The sequence below is a fragment of the Asterias amurensis genome, chromosome 14, assembly GCF_032118995.1.
Source record: "Asterias amurensis chromosome 14, ASM3211899v1".
In the NCBI taxonomy this organism is placed as follows: domain Eukaryota; kingdom Metazoa; phylum Echinodermata; class Asteroidea; order Forcipulatida; family Asteriidae; genus Asterias; species Asterias amurensis.
Window position 1 is genome coordinate 839,699 of NC_092661.1, and position 16,427 is coordinate 856,125.

Genomic DNA, 16,427 nt, shown 5'->3' on the forward strand with positions numbered 1-16,427 from the left:
AGAACATTGGTTCGAAAAGAGTAACAAATATTTAAATTGTTTTAAAACATTGTAAGTTTTACGGACATGGATCTATTTAGCCCAGTTCTGACCGTCGCTGTTTAAAAACCCGCGTACACTATCCGCATGCGTCGGCCGTAAGGCCGACACGGCCTCCGCATGCGGTTTTTTAGTGACTGTGACTGTGTGTATACTAGCTGGTGGGTCATGCGGTATGATTACACGCACCACGCACAGGGTATACGGGTAGGTTTACAGCAGCGTCTTCTCGGAGCGAATAATGCGACTGCCTTGAGCAAGGCTAGCCCAGTTCATATACTCGCCTGAGCATCGTCTGTGCGGCACCATAATGTAGCCCGAGCCCTAAATGTAGCCCGGACCTAAATGTATGCCAGAGAGTGGCCGCTAGCATGGGCGTCAATCCCTCTTGAAGTGTGGGGGGGGGGGGGACATAACATTTACGGCGTGGGGTCCGGGGCCCGCTTTAGGGCCCCGGAATTTTTTTTTTAGCCCGTAGATGCTCTCTGGTGCAATCTAGTGAATCTGAGGGGTGATGTTCCCCCCTCTCAGATGTTGGAATTTAATGCCTATTTCAAGCTATGATGCACCTATTCTTGCTATCATGGTTATTGTACCTAAAAAGCAACTCAATTATAGCTTCGTTATATCACTATTGTTTCTGCATTCTAATGCTCAGACGGCGTTTCATCCCTATCATCACCAGACCTAAGACACAAGTTTTATGGGGGCAAATCTGTCAGAATGGAACAGAACATCTGTAAAATGTGAGCAGCAGTAGAACCTTTTGGGTTGACAGCATCTTCAAGTGTGGTCCTATGAACCAAGTTTTAGGGGGTAAATCTGTCGAAGAGTGAGCTCACGAGTGCAAAACCTTTATGGCATGGGTCCGGGCCCGCTTAAGGGCCCGGACATTTTTTGCATTCTAGATGCTCTGTGGTGCAATCTTAGGCCAATAAGAGGCATACATCCAGAACGGAACAGAACATCTGTAAAATGTGAGCAGCAGTAGAACCTTCTGGGTTGACAGCATCTTCAAGTACGGATCTATGAAACAAGTTTTATGGGGAAATACTGTCAAAGAGTGAGCACGCGAGATGTAAAACCTTTACGGCATGGGTCCTGGCCCGCTGAAGGGCCCGGGAAAATTTTGCATTCTAGATGCTCTGTGGTGCAATTTTAGGCCAATAAGAGGCATACAGAACGGAACAGAATATCTGTAAAAGTGTGAGCAGCAGTAGAACCTTTTGGTTTGACAGCCTCTTCAAGTGCGGCTCTATGAAACAAGTTTTAGGGGAAAATACTGTCAAATAGTGAGCACGTGAGTGTGAAACCTTTACGGCATGGGTCCGGGCCCGCTCAAGGGCCCTGGAAAATTTTGTATTTTTAGATGCTCTGTGGTGCAATCTTTAGGCCATTTAGCGGCCAAATGGCAAACGACACTGAACAATGAGCTGTGTGAATATTTGTGTTCCAGTGCTCCACAGTTCCTCAGTGCAAAACACGATTTTCATAATAAAGGTGGTCAAACGACACGGGGAACATTGATACTGTGTCCCCTACCCTTCGAAAATGGGGTGGGGTACACGTCCCTTCCACTCTATCAAGGGGGGAGGTGCAAATCTGTCAACGCTGCGTGTGAGAAGCCTTTACGGCTCGGGGTGCGGGCCCGATTAAGGGCGCGGGAAAATTTTGCATTTTAGATGCTCTGTGATGGCCTATTTAGAGAGGGGATATTGTGTCATCCTTTGCCCACAGGATTAATGCCCATATAGGGACACAGGGTTTCGTCTTACACAGTGCAAAACTTGGGCTTCATGATAAAGGTGGTCAAAAAGGTGGGGACATTTGATATTGTGTCCCCCACCCTCCAAAAGGTGGGGGGGGGGGACACACATGTCCCCCTGTCACCACCCCCCCCCCCCCTGATTGACGCCCATGGCCGCTAGCGTAGGTAAATCCCCGTCCATTATCACCTTTCACCTACATTCATAAACAGCCGACCGAAAAAGCAGATGTGAAGCTATGGAGTCATGGAGCCGGTGGTTAGTGTGATCGGAGACACAATGTTGTCGAACCTGTGATACTTTACTCTGTAGTAAACATCCTTCCTAAGCCCCGCCCCCACCTCCAACCCACCCAACCCCCTCAGATGTCCTCTATGCAATACTATCCGGAGCACATTATTGCATATGCAATCGTGTCCGCACGGACGCTGCTGCATATGCAACTGTGTCTGTCCGGACACACATCCGCCCCGTGCAAAACCGTCCTTGCAGTTAAACGCCCTTGGTCGACGGAACACGTTCGCCATTTTGTTTTACAAGTTAAGTGCATGTCATGAATGACATGGGAAATATTCTGCCGTTGGGTATTCGCTGCAATCATAAAACACGTGAATATTCATGCTGCATATACGTAGGGACAGTGCATGCACGCTCGCTTAACGCGCGCACATACAATGTACATTCATGTAGGCCTACCTGTACATAGCCCCGGACACGATTTCATATGCAAAAGTGTCCGGAGCGGACTCAATTTAAATACATCTGAAGCCGGTCCATTGAACAATCGCCGTATTGTCCAAATGATACAAAGCGCTACAGATAGACACTGCTTTAGAATTGCAAGGGTCGTGTGTTCGAATCCCACCCGAGTAGTAATATGCCTGTGATATATTTTTTTTTACAGGACTTGGGACGTACCGAGTACATGTATATCAGTGGTTACACACAGTCATCGGTGTATGGGTAAAACCAAATTATGTTCTTTATCCCCGATTAACATCTCTTATAATGCTATAGGTATAATGCATCTAAGTACCTAAATAAGAGTATCAAATAAAAGCATTAAAATGCATAATGCAACAGAAACGATCATCAGACTGGCTTTCATGACCTTGCGTTCGCTCGTCCTCTGTGTAAAATTAGTCTGAAATGCAAAGGGGAAAAATAAAACAAACCGAACCCCTTTATATGATCACCGGACCGAAAAAAAAGAATGCCAGTCATACAATGTGTAGACTGATCTATACTAGTCTTTTGTGGAGGCTTTTGTTGCTTATAGACCGTTTGCAGTCGCTTGTGATTTCGGCTCTCCAAGCAACAAAGGCTATAGATACGTATAGATCCGTACCTGTGAGTTACGGATGGGTGGAAAGTCTCATTCGTTAACGCCATCAACTACTTTGTACACAGGGGTCACTGTGCGCAACACGTAACTGTATTGTGAGTCGCCTATTCACTTCACTTCTTCTACCACACCTGAGTGGCCTGTTTTAAAAAAAATAGAGCGCCTTTTCTAAAGAAAGGATACAAATCGCTCGGGACATGCAACCAAAGCAAATGGTTTTGTAAATATCAGCTCCTGTATTACAACAAAAACACTGCATAGCATTCATTCTGAAGTGAACATTCACTGCATGTTAATGATCATAAATGACGTGTATCCAAACAGTAATGTCGGAAAGGATACAAATCGCTCGGGACATGCAACCAAAGCAAATGGTTTTGTAAATATCAGCTCCTGTATTACAACAAAAACACTGCATAGCATTCATTCTGAAGTGAACATTCACTGCATGTTAATGATCATAAATGACGTGTATCCAAACAGTAATGTCGGAAATAAGTTGTCTACATTCTCGACCGGACTTAATCGCCTCGTGCTCGAGCCTTCTGCTAAGTGTCTGGCCTTTTACGAAGACTGAGAGACTGCAGCTTTTGGAGAATGAGAACTGTACCGGGTTCCCGTGTTCGTTGGTTCTCATTGACCAGAAAGAGAACCAACCCGATTCTGTTATAGGACATATTCGATTAGCCCCATGCCTCGAGCCATTGGAGAGCGTCTACTTAGAAGCATTTTGCATTGATCCATCTCGAACCGGCAGAGGTCTAGGCGTTAAGATGATGAAACACGCCGAAGAATACGCATATTCTGCCCTCGGATTGAAGCAAGCTTTTCTGTGGAGCGCTACTAGCATGAGGGGATATTACAGCAAGTTGATGTACCAGGAGTACACCAAGTTCGGCATCACAACAGTCGGTGGAAATATACTCGGTCAATACAACGGAGCGACCACGTGGCGGGGAAACGTTCCTCCAACTGGCTGGGAGTCGGCGTACGAAGAATGCTACCGCGAAGACATGAAGGACTATCTAATTATGACGAAATACCTAAAGAAAAACTGACTACTGAGACCGATCGTAGTAGGCAGTACCTGTATATCGCCACGAAGTCTGTGTCGTCTGCTATCATTAAACTTGACTTTGCTGACTGTGTGTGACACAAGTATTTCAATTGCGGAGTTTAACATTGGATACTACGGTAGCCCACAACTGTCACGGCAAAACAAAAAGCGCCGCGGCAAAATAAAAAGCGCCACGGCAAAACAAAAAGCGCCACGGCAAAACAAAAAGCGCCACGGCAAAACGAAAAGCGCCACGGCAAAACGAAAAGCGCCACGGCAAAACGAAAAGCGCCACGGCAAAACGCAAAGAGCCACGGCCAAACGAAAAGAGTCACTGCAAAACGGAAAGAGCCACGGCAAAACGAAAAGCGCCACGGCAAAACGAAAAGCGCCACGGCAAAACGCAAAGAGCCACGGCAAAACGAAAAGAGCCACGGCAAAAAGAAAAGAGCCACGGCAAAACGAAAAGCGCCACGGCAAAACGAAAAGAGCCACGGCAAAACGAAAAGCGCCACGGCAAAACGAAAAGCGCAACGGCAAAACGAAAAGCGCCACGGCAAAACGCAAAGAGCCACGGCAAAACGAAAAGAGCCACGGCAAAACGAAAAGCGCCACGGCAAAACGAAAAGCGCTACGGCAAAACGCAAAGAGTCTGGCGACTGTATAACAAAACCAAACTTCGACGCTCTATATATATAGTTTATTATTTTTATTGGTTTAATAAAATATGCTTTATAGCAGCCTAAACAAATAAACAAGCAGTAAAACAAATATCAAAACAAAAATCGTTACTTGTTTGTATTTTATTCCAAAATCGGAACTAACACCATATCCTTTCAGTAATGGAGCGGGTGGTTAGTGTGATCGGAGACACAATGTTGTCAAACCTGTGATACTTCACTCTGTAGTAAACATCCTTCCTAAGCCCCGCCCCCACCTCCAACCCACCCAACCCCCTGTTTGCTACCATACTCACTTCACTGCTTTCGCAACACCGGTGTCGCATGCAATTATGGCCTCTATGATTCGGAGCACATCATTGCATATGCAATCGTGTCCGCACGGACGCTGCTGCATATGCAACTGTGTCTGTCCAGACACATTTCCGCCCCGTGCAAAACTGTCCTTGCAGTTAAACGCCCTTGGTCGACGGAACACGTTCGCCATTTTTTTTTTTACAAGTTGATTGCGGCTCTCCAAGCCACAATGGGCTTGACCACAAAGGCTATAGATCCGTTCAGGACATCTGTGGGTTATGGATGGGTGGATAATCTTATTCGTTGAACACCATCAATTACTTTGTACGCTGATGGTCACTGTGCGAAACTGTTCTGTGGGTTGCCTATTCACTTCACTTCTTCTACCACATCAGACGTGGTCTGTTGAAAAAAGTAGAGTGCCTTTTCTTCAGGATACAAATCGCTCGGGAAATGCAACCAAAGCCTAATGGTCAAATGGTTTTGTAAATACCAACTCCTGTGTTACAGCAAAAACACTGCATAACATTCATTCTGAAGTGAACATTCACTGCATGTTAGTGATCATAAAATGACGTGTATCCAAACAGTAATGTCGGAAATAAGTTGTCTTCATTCTCGACCGGACTTAATCGCCTCGTGCTCGAGCCTTCTGCTAAGTGTCTGGCCCTATACGAAGACTGAAAGACTGCAGCTTTTGGAGAATGAGAACTGCACGGGGTTCCCGTGTTCGTTGGTTCTCATTGACCAGAAAGAGAACCAACCCGATTTTGTTATAGGACACATTCGATTAGCCCCATGCATCGAACCACCAGAGAGCGTCTACTTAGAAGCATTTTGCATTGATCCATCTCGAACCGGTAGAGGTCTGGGTAGTAAGTTACTGAAACACGCCGAAGAATACGCAGTTTCAGTCCTCGGGTTGAAGCAAGCTATCGTGTGGTGCGAGACTAGCTTGATGGGTTATTACAGCAAGCAGTCGTCGTACCAGAAACACCTCGAGGTCGACATCCAAACAGTCGGTGGAAATATACTCGGTGAATGGCCCGAAGCGACCACCTGGCCAGGAAACGTTCCGCCAACTGGATGGGAGTGTGAATTCGAAGAAGGCCGTGTAGCCACTGAAGACGACTTGAAGGATTTTATAGTCATGAGCAAATACCTCGGGAAAAACTAACTACTGCTGTACTATCGCCACGAAGTCTGTGTCGATCACTAAAATTGACGTTGTTGACAGTGTGTGGTGGGCACACGTCCACACACACATTTCAATTGCGGAGTTTAATAGTGGATACGACAATATTAAAAAATACATTAACAGTTAAGAGTGCCTAATAATGATTATAATAACAATAACAACTGCATTTCTATAGCACCTAACACCCCATATGTTATTTTAAGCATTTTATGTTGAAATACACCAAATGAGAAGACTGGTCTTTGACAACTACCAACAATGTCCAGTGTCTTTAATTGTATTGTATTGTGTTTTCCTTTCTTCCGAAACTGGAACTAAAACAAAGCCCTGGGGAGGGTAACATTAGTATAATAATACATAACAAAGAAGTAGAACGGAAAGCTACGATTGTTAACTTAAAAAAAAAAAAACAACATTGGTTAAGTCTCAGTTTGATTTCCGTTTAAAAACGGTAAATAAAAACTAGATGCTGTCTTTGACAAGTAGCTGAACATATGTAGATACCATTGGCCCCTATGGGCACCCACCATTAGAGAACTGCGCGAGTGAGGCTGTGGTGGCTGGTACTACAGCAAACACGGGTATGAGACGATGTGACCTTTGACGTCACACGAAAACCATAACATGATTCGCGCGCATACCGCCGGGCAAAACCTTTTATTTGTGTTTTGGCAGCCAGCTAGAAAGTGTATGCAATCTTACCATGACTACGTGTCTTTTTGCCCGGCGAAACATGACGTATACAGTGTTTTTTTTTCAATAGAGGGCGGTTTAAATGTAAACACAGGTCATAGTATCGGGTTTTTATCACACGTGTATGCTAATCGAACACACCCTTAGTAGCCTATACTGCCCTTTGTACCGAGAGCAGACAATTGGGGTGCGTTCGATTAGCTTCCCTGTGTCGACTCCGGTCTGCCCACGGTTGGTTCGAATAACTTTGACGTAATTCCCGGGGCTAACCCGGGTCAGCCCAAAGTACCCTGCTTACGGAGTGGGTCACTCCGGGGGCTGGCCCAGGTGCCTGACGCCACTACGAGAGGGTGAGTGATCGTTCGATTAGCTCTTGTCAGGGGCTCACCTATAAGTGAGCACCGCGGGGTCGAAGCTGGGAAGCTAGTCGAACGCACCCATAAACAACTTCAACTTGAGTGAACTTTGAAAACAACAATGCTTCAAAACTGACTATTGTCACGCCATAACAATCACCCATAGAAAATGTCGCCATCTGGTGTTGGCAGAGTGCCAGTGCACGTGGGTTAGATGAGTATTAATATTCAGCAGACTGTGTAAACATGACCGCTCATGAATTATTCATCCTGGTACACAGGTTGGAATCAAAGCTTGTGACTTTTATAGGCGTTTTCTTTTGTCTCTCACATCGTTACGGAGGGGGACTGTTTTTTTATTGGTCGACGTTCCTGTACGCATGCGCACGTGAAAGGATAGACCATAATAATCAGGGAAGGAAGTATAAAAGGGATTAGCGCACCCAAATCGTCTCTTCTAGACAGCACACAAAATGGTGAGTACTTTTTGACTTTCGTGCTTAGGCCAGGTTTGCAGTAGCATAATGTGGAAATCTTTTTGTGTGTACTGTTAGTTCTTAGAAGAACTCCCTGCAAACAATCAGAGCATACTGATCGAAACATTGAGTTGTAAACCACTAGTCTCCTCCGAACCAGCACTAAACACGGAGGTAGACTCAATGCGCTGAATGAAATTCCCCCACTTCAAGGTGTGGGCTACAAACAAAAAATCCAGAGGCAGTGTCCACCTACTCCTATATAGAGCTGAAACTAGGTTACCCCCCTTTACAGTCCGTACGGATGTAAGCTTGGGTATCATCAGTACGAATCCTGGCCGGTAGAGCAGAAAGCACTACCTCCCCAATTTTACGTGGCAAGTGTCACGACCGGGATTCGAACCCACACTCTGCTGATCAAACACCAGAGTTTGAATCCGGTGCTCTTAACCGCTCGGCCATGACACAAGAGATTTACGCACAAGATGCTACCGCAATCCTGACCTGACTAAACTCCCACCACGCAAAGTTATAAATCATGTTTAATGATGCTAATGTTCAGAGTAATGTGTATTCAATTATTATTCGGAAACAACAAGGACCCGATTTTTCATAGAAATACTTAACGGCACTGGACACGTTTGGTCATTGTCAAAGACGAGATTTCTCACTTGGTGTATCCCAACATTTCAGCTCAATTGGTCATAGACTTTGCAAGAGACTAATGGAAGAAAAAAATCTTCCTTTCTACATTACTTTGTGTGCTTTCAGATGCATATTAATAAAAGGCTTTAGCTGAAGTTGTGTATTGTTTGAGTGAGAAATACCCTCTTTCTTAAAAACTACGTTACTTCAGAGGGAGCAATGTTTAATACTATCAAAAGCTCTCCATTACTCGTTACCAAGTAAGTTGTTATGCTTACATGTATTACCAAAATTGCCCAGTGCCTACAAACACGTAAACATGTGTCATAACCAATAGCCTGCGTACCATCTTATGAACATCCAGTTTGTATTTTGAGGTGCTTTGTAATGAATTATGTGTTTGTGTATCATAATGTCGTTGGTTGTTTTCAGTGCTTATGTTTTCCCCGTGCATTATAGAAACTTCTTTTTGATAAAGCAAAGTTTTCAATTGAAATTATTTAACTAAATGGTGTCTGCTTTTTGTCATGTCTGTTTTTTATTAACCATTTAGTATTATCTGGTATTCGTGTTCTCATTCGATTCTTGATAAGCAATTCGATTTGATAGGAAAATCTACTTGTGTAACTTGAGTATTTAGTGCAATTTAGAGTTAAAGATAGTGAACACTATTGGTAATTGTCAAAGACCAGTCTTCTCACTTTATACCATCAACCTCTTACTTTATACCATCAACCTCTCCCCATTACTCGTCACCACGTAAGGTTTTATGCTAATAATTATGCGAGTAATTACCAATAGTGTCCACTGCCGTTAAGCTTTTAGTGCAATTTAGAGTTAAACCTGCAAAATGTGTGTAACAAACTGCTATGATAAGATGTATCATCATACGTTGCGTTTTCTTTCCAACAAAATGCTGAAAAAATTTCCAAAATAATATATACTTTGACGTTCAACTATTCATTTTTCCATTTTTTTTTATTCGTATGCAGACAATTTGTTGTGAAATACAAATTATCCAAAAACCTTTAAAGGCAATGGTCACTATTGGTAATATTACTCAAAATAACTATTAGCATAAAACCTTTCTTGGTAACGAGTAATGGAGAGAGGTTGATGGTATAAAACAGTGTGAGAAACGGCTCCCTCTGAAGTAACGTAGTTTTCGATAAAGAAGTAATTTTCCACGAACTTTATTTCGATACCTCAGAATTAGATTTTTCGGTCTCAAAATCAAGCACCTGAAAGCACACAACTTCGTATGACCATAGTGACATAGGTGTTTTTTCTTTCTTTATCTCGCAACTTCGACGACCAACTGAGTTCAAATTTCCCACAGGTTTGTTATTTTATGCATATAATTCATGTTGAGATACACCAAGTGAGCAGACTGGTCTCAAATAAAAACATACAAATTGTCTGTGACATTTTTTGGCTACTTGCCAACAATAATTGGAAAAAATAAATACAAAAAATTAGTGATTGAGCAACAGTGCGAGCTAAGGGAAAGTACCAATGTGTTTGTGCCGTTGAACCTTGGTCGTTTGGGTTTTATGAGGCCTGGGAAAATAATAAAGAACAATAGGTGTTTTTCTTAAACCTAGTCTGTGAACATAGTTCAGTGACAGGTTTGTTACTTTGTGCATATAATTCATGTTGAGATACACCAAGTGAGCAGACTGGTCTTAAACAAAAACATACAAATTGTCTGCGACATTTTTTTGGCTACTTGCCCACAAACATTGAAAAAAAAAAAAGGAAAACAAAATGATTGAGCAACAGTGCGAGCTAAGGGAAAGCACCAATGTGTTTGTGCCGTTGAACCTTGGTCGTTTGGGTTTTATGAGGCCTGGGAAAATAATAAAGAACAATAGGTGTTTTTCTTAAACCTAGTCTGTGAACATAGTTCAGTGACAGGTTTGTTACTTTGTGCATATAATTCATGTTGAGATACACCAAGTGAGCATACTGGTCTTAAACAAAAACATACAAATTGTCTGCGACATTTTTTTGGCTACTTGCCCACAAACATTGAAAAAAAAGAAAGAAAAAAAAAATGATTGAGCAACAGTGCGAGCTAAGGGAAAGCACCAATGTGTTTGTGCCGTTGAACCTTGGTCGTTTGGGTTTTATGAGGCCTGGGAAAATAATAAAGAACAATAGGTGTTTTTCTCAAACCTAGTCTGTGAACATAGTTCAATGACTTAAAATGCCCACCCACAATTTTTGGCGTACAGTTTTGGCGTAAACAACTTAAGTTGGTGCTTTCTCCCTGAATGCAACAATATTGCCCAATAAACGGAAAATCAACAGTAACAAGTCAATAAGAATCAAAGATGGCAGATTCCATTGTCCAAAAAAAGCACATTGTTGCTTGGTTTAATCAGATAGCTACACAAAACCGTCTTGTAACACGTTTATAAATATTATTCGTATTGGGATCAGTTTCTATAATAAGGGAATAGCAGGGTAGCGACGAGTTCTTTAACGGCCGTTTAAAACCGGCAGGGTCGTTGCCGTGTCGGCTCGGGCCTTTATCGCACGGCAACGACAGTTAGTATACAGTTAGTATACATAATAACGAGTCTGTTTGTAAAACTTAACACATTGTTCCGTCTCGGTGTCAAAGCGCATTTTGTTGTCTAGTTACTTATAATTAGTATGTTTCTTTTCTCTTTCTTATTCTCATTTCAAGAATATATCGAGAAAACCTATACCAGAAGTAGTTACCAGAAGACTGAGAGGTACGAAAACTTAAATTATATTCTTATCTTCCATAGCAATATCATTTTGAAATATGTGATGTGTGTTTTTGAAAGCGTTTGAGTGCAATCTCGCAGGGGTAAACTTTTACACATCTATAACGGTCTGGGTGTTTTTTGAATGATACAAAAATAAAACATTGAATGTCAACTTCACGAACAATCAAGATTTAACTTACAGATCTGTTGTCAATATTGCAACACTGTATAAATATCGATAACATAAGTTAAATCTGATGTATTGTTTTTGCTCGGCAGTTGAGTTTGATTGACAACAATCAATCTTGTTTAGCTCTTTGCCCAATTAATTCTCATAACTCTCATACCAATGACTTGCTCATAACTAACTCATAAAGTTATTTTTTATTTTTCGCTACAGCAGTCAACATAATGATGGTGGAAAAGAAACGGAAGAAGAAGAAGAATGCTATTACATCAGATGATGTATTACCTATAACTGAACCAATTATGTGTCTATCGAATTGTTCGAATTCTATTATCCAAGTTATTCTACCAAGCAGTGAATCACAGCACGGTAAGTATTTAAGCTAGGAGGTTACCGCTTAGACACCTTTGGTGTATCCCAACATATGCATAAAATAACAAACATGTGGAAAAAATTAACTCGATTGGTCATTGAAGTTGCAAGAGAATAATGGAAGAAAAAACACCCTTGTTGCACAAAATGCTTTCAGATGCATAACAAGGCTCCTAAAATCTTTGAAATGTTTGAATGAGAAGTGACCACTTTCTCAAAAACTACTTCAGAGGGAACCGTTTCTCACAATGTATACACAGCTATGTTGCTCGTTATACCATGTCAGTTTTTAGCTACTTTGGGGACTAACACACGTCCACATAGTGTTTTCCCTAGAACAAACGAGTGTCCACGTGACTGCATCACAGAGCAAGTGCTTTACTGGGTTGCGCTTGTGAGGTCTTTTTAATAATGGAACAAGTACCCAACAATTCTTTTTATGTAAAACGAATCGTTGTGTTTCTTTGATGTGTTTCCTGTATTGCATACCTTTTTGTTTTATCTTTGCAGTGAAAAAGAAAACAGATGAAATACCAACAGATGAAGTACCACACAGTATCAATATTGAAACGTTGAGCATGTCCAATTGTCTAAAATGTGCAGTTCAAATTGGTTCATTTATCGGCAATGAATATAATGGTAAGTGGCAAATTTAAAACAAAGTGCAAACTAAACATTCCAGTTATGTATCAATGTACGACATGCACAAGTCTAATGTTGCTGTAAGGTGACGTCACGTAGGCCCCGCCCCCACCCACCCATAATCCGTTGCCGCCATGTTTGAGGGTACGTGAAAGTGACAACTCCCAAGTACTCAGCAGCAACTAGTCTATTATTTTTCACTTTCCTCTCTTTTGATGCTTGGACGTACGATATGCAAGTGTGTTTCGTGCAACAGTTGGTGTATCTCAACATATGCATAAAATAACTAACCTGTGAAAATTTGAGCTCAATCGGTCATCAAAGTTGCGAGATAATAATGAAAGAAGAAAACACCCTTGTCACACGAAGTTGTGTGCGTTTAGATGCTTGGTTTCAAGACCTCAAGTTCTAAAACCTGAGATCTCGAAATCAAATTTGTGGAAAATTACTTCTTTCTCGAAAACTATGGCACTTCAGAGGTAGCTGTTTCTCACAAGGTTTTATACCACCAATCTCTCCCCATTACTCGTCACCAAGAAAGGTTTTATGCTAATAATTATTTTAAGTAATTACCAATAGTGTCCACTGCCTAATTTGTTGAACGTGTATGTCCTACTCAAACACGCACCGCCGCCACACTACAAACTGTGTACATTTCTTAAAGTAAAATCTTTTAAATCTACCTCCTACAGCCCATGTTAATTTATCATTATAGGGAATTACTTTATCTGTCTACATGGACAGATATCCATGACATGGTTGTCACAGAAAAGACACAAAAAGATGATAATAATGTTGACTATAGTTTTACTGAACATTATTTTGGGGTGCTTTGAATCCTTTGAATCAAGTGGGGTTTTTTTTACGGGGACTTTTTTAAAGGGATTTTTTATTTATTTTTTTATTTATTTTTTTATTTTTTTTATTTATTTATTTATTTATTTATTTATTTATTTATTTATTTATTTATTTATCTATTTTTATTTATTTATTTATTTATTTTTTTTTTTTTGGGGGGGGGTTCTCCCTCTTTTCCCGCTGAGTTCAGCAATATTATTTCTTATCTGTAATATTCCTTCTTTTTTATTCAGTTAACAATACAAGCTTAATGAAGTTCGATCTATCTGGTGATTCAAGTATGAAAACAACAACAAACAGACGTTGTAAGTGGCAGTTGTCTTTCATTCTTAAGTAATATTTATTTTACATGCTACAAATTTATGTCTCTTGGACATTTCTACAAAATACCTTTAAGAAATTTGTTTAACTGCTCGATAGCAACGGCAATGCGTGCACGTTTTCCACAACATTACAATGCAAACAGCATGATCATATCAATTATTAATTATGAATTAGTGATGATCTTTAATTAGCTGTCGTCATTTTTAATAACATTTAAATATAGTTGAAAGAATATTCATTCAGGTTTTAACCCATCCATAAACACCGATGTGTGGTAGCACTGTATACTCAGTACATCCTGAGTTCTGTGAAGCAAACAAAAATAACATGCGTATTATTCGGGTGGGGGATTCGAACCCACGGCCTTTGAAATTCTAGAGCAGTGTAAACAAACCATCTAGACCAACGAGATAGATAGAAGGAGTTCGAATCCAATGTAAAAAAAAAACTAAATGAATAACATTTAACTATTTCTGAAAAGTGGCTGATTTCGTCGTGGGGTGATGCATTTACTGCATTTATCTAAAGTTTTTTTTTGACACCTGGTTAAAATAAAGTTAAACTTCTCTTTTGTTTTTGCAGTCAAGTTTTTACTGATGTCAAGCTGGAACAGAGACCACGTTCGATGCTGGATCATGAATATTAATCTACCAAGTTATGTAGCAAATCAATTTTACCAAGAACATGTCGATGGTCTTATGTTAAAGATATACAAGAAAAAGCATTTAAAAAGGGATTTCCATTTGTACACGTCAAATTGGCGTCTTATTTTATATCTGAGAAAAAAATGGTTGAAAATAGAAAAAGTTCCTCAAATAACAAGTTTGTATTCTCGTCCAGAAAACATTTCGGTACCTGCGTCTTTTACTTATGACATGGTTATAGCTAATGACAATATCAAAGACATAATATTACATTTAAACTCAAAGTTGAGGTCATTTCAAGATTCATTTACGGAATTTAATATTTCAGAATTAAACTATTTGCATCGCGGTGATTTACGTGTTACGTCAAAAAACTTTGAATCAGAATTTGTTGAAATATTGAACACGGGAAAAAACAACTTAATAGTCGGCTTTATAAATGTAACACAGTGTACTTTATGTGACAACTTGATAGTACAATTGAGTGAAATGTTGAGAAAAGTTAAAGAAACTGATCTAAAGAGTTTTATACTTGGAAAATTCAATTTGCATAACAGTTCGAGAAAGTTGCTTCTTTATGAAAAAAATATCATAGGTGCTCTGACAGATAATTTGTTTTTCCGACTTAGAACTGAAAGTGTGTTCATAGGAACCTCAATTCTATTTGATGAAGTTATAACAAATGACACGCGTGTGTTTAGTTACGATGATGGAAGTTAACGTTAAAAACGAAAAAATAAACATTGTGAAGATACTGCAGGTACATTATGAAAGGAAAACGGAAGCATAACGTGGATTTTAGAATTTTAAATTTGAATTTAGACTAATATCAATTCAGACCAAAGCTACGAAAACCATTAACTTTGGATTTAAACATCTTTCGTCGTAGCAAGGTTGACTCAGCCTTACATCCTTTCGGGGTAGTTAAAATGAGTACCATTCCAAATATGGGATGGGCAAACAAGAAGAGACTTTTGGATCGTAGATTTTTTGTGATGAAGATGAAAATGTTTTTTGAATTGAATTGAATTGAATTGAATTGAATTGAATAGTTGGATAACTTTCCGTATGGCGCCACCACTTTTTCACTCATTTTTACAAAAAGGGATACCTCATTGAGGTAAATTAGATACTATATTATTTCCTTTCGAATGAAAAAGTGGTGGCGCCATACGGAAACTTTTCCGCTAACTGTGACTGTGACAGCTCTATTTTGAAAACAAAACGAAAGAACAAACCTTGGAGTTGATAATGATACATTGCAAAATGTTGTGTAGTCATTATTCAATAAAGAGAGAGAAAGAAAAGTATTTTGATTACTGGTTTCACGTTATTATTACTTTTTAAGTGACTCACACAGTTTGCAGATATTGATAGTAGAAAGCTTCCCTTAATAAAATATGGCCGTGTCCGAAACGACGACTTCGGCTACAGCTACGTCTAGATCAGCGCGTCTACCAGTGTTGAAGAATAGGCAGACGCGCGCGATCTAGCCGTAGCTGTAGCCGAAGTCGCCGTTTCGGACACGGCCTATTACTTCCTGAAGTGCTGTAGTTTTTGAGAAATGAGTAAGTCCAACCATCCTTGAACGAATGCATTAAAAGTCTCGCATTGCCTTTGTTCATTATTGCCGTTTCGAAACCACGGCTCAGCCCGGTCAGTGTGTAGGCCCCTATTGATCGTGCAGTAAGGTCGTCTCCTCGTGTACAAATCAAAACATGAAAACATGCAAACATAAAATAACCAGGAAATGCGTGTTTCTCAGTATATCACTCTAAAACATACCTTTATATCGTCGGCCAGCCTCTGTTAAACAGCCACATTGAAACCAAGCACGTGGATGGGCTTGAAGGAGACATTTTGCCTGAAGTTTACAGATAACAATACACGATGATCAACGTCAAAAGTCCCCGCCATTACTTACCTAAAACTGAACTACAGAGGGCGTGCTCCATAAAACAAAACCCGGTGACCGGGGGTGGGGGGGGGGGGGGGGGGGGCGGGGGGCGCACGAGTCAAACCAGGCCCTTTTTGAAACCATAGCTTCGGCTCCAGACTCGGCTCTGTTAATCGCTAAACCAAATAATGCATTAAAGCCAATGGTGAT

General features: G+C 40.7%; 3 protein-coding genes and 1 long non-coding RNA gene across 5 annotated transcripts in view; 3 read left to right on the forward strand and 1 right to left on the reverse strand.

Moving 5' to 3' along the window:
- Positions 1–16,260, reverse strand: part of LOC139947159 (uncharacterized) — a 31,659-nt gene extending 15,399 nt beyond the window's left edge. The window contains exon 1 of the long non-coding RNA XR_011787323.1: positions 16,106–16,260. This is a non-coding gene — a long non-coding RNA (uncharacterized lncRNA). The remainder of the gene's footprint in view (positions 1–16,105) is intronic.
- On the forward strand, positions 3,330–4,421 carry LOC139947444 (N-alpha-acetyltransferase 80-like). Its single transcript, XM_071945352.1, has one exon. The coding sequence runs from the start codon at positions 3,615–3,617 to the stop codon at positions 4,206–4,208; it is 594 nt and encodes a 197-aa protein (XP_071801453.1). The 5' UTR covers positions 3,330–3,614; the 3' UTR covers positions 4,209–4,421.
- Positions 5,506–6,701, forward strand: LOC139947251 (N-alpha-acetyltransferase 80-like). Its single transcript, XM_071945137.1, has one exon. It carries the CDS (start codon positions 5,756–5,758, stop codon positions 6,359–6,361), a length of 606 nt encoding a protein of 201 aa, XP_071801238.1. The 5' UTR covers positions 5,506–5,755; the 3' UTR covers positions 6,362–6,701.
- On the forward strand, positions 11,141–15,432 carry LOC139947156 (uncharacterized). Of its 2 annotated transcripts, none has more exons than XM_071945017.1 (5): positions 11,141–11,296; positions 11,694–11,849; positions 12,363–12,491; positions 13,586–13,657; positions 14,259–15,431. In XM_071945017.1, the coding sequence occupies exons 2-5, from the start codon at positions 11,705–11,707 to the stop codon at positions 15,038–15,040; spliced, it is 1,128 nt and encodes a 375-aa protein (XP_071801118.1). In that variant the 5' UTR covers positions 11,141–11,296; positions 11,694–11,704; the 3' UTR covers positions 15,041–15,431. The 2 variants fall into 2 exon arrangements, with proteins under 2 accessions (XP_071801118.1, XP_071801119.1); XM_071945018.1 differs by having other exon boundaries at positions 11,249–11,296; positions 11,697–11,849; positions 14,259–15,432.
- Positions 16,261–16,427: the final 167 nt, after the last annotated feature.

Bases quoted from the DNA above. Each gene is read 5' to 3' on its own strand.
- LOC139947444 (XM_071945352.1), top strand. From the start codon at position 3,615: ATGACGTGTATCCAAACAGTAATGTCGGAAATAAGTTGTCTACATTCT.
- LOC139947156 (XM_071945017.1), top strand. From the start codon at position 11,705: ATGATGGTGGAAAAGAAACGGAAGAAGAAGAAGAATGCTATTACATCA. The intron at 11,850-12,362 runs GTAAGTATTTAA...TTATCTTTGCAG, and splicing joins AAGCAGTGAATCACAGCACG to TGAAAAAGAAAACAGATGAA. The intron at 13,658-14,258 runs GTAAGTGGCAGT...TTGTTTTTGCAG, and splicing joins AACAACAACAAACAGACGTT to TCAAGTTTTTACTGATGTCA.
- LOC139947251 (XM_071945137.1), top strand. From the start codon at position 5,756: ATGACGTGTATCCAAACAGTAATGTCGGAAATAAGTTGTCTTCATTCT.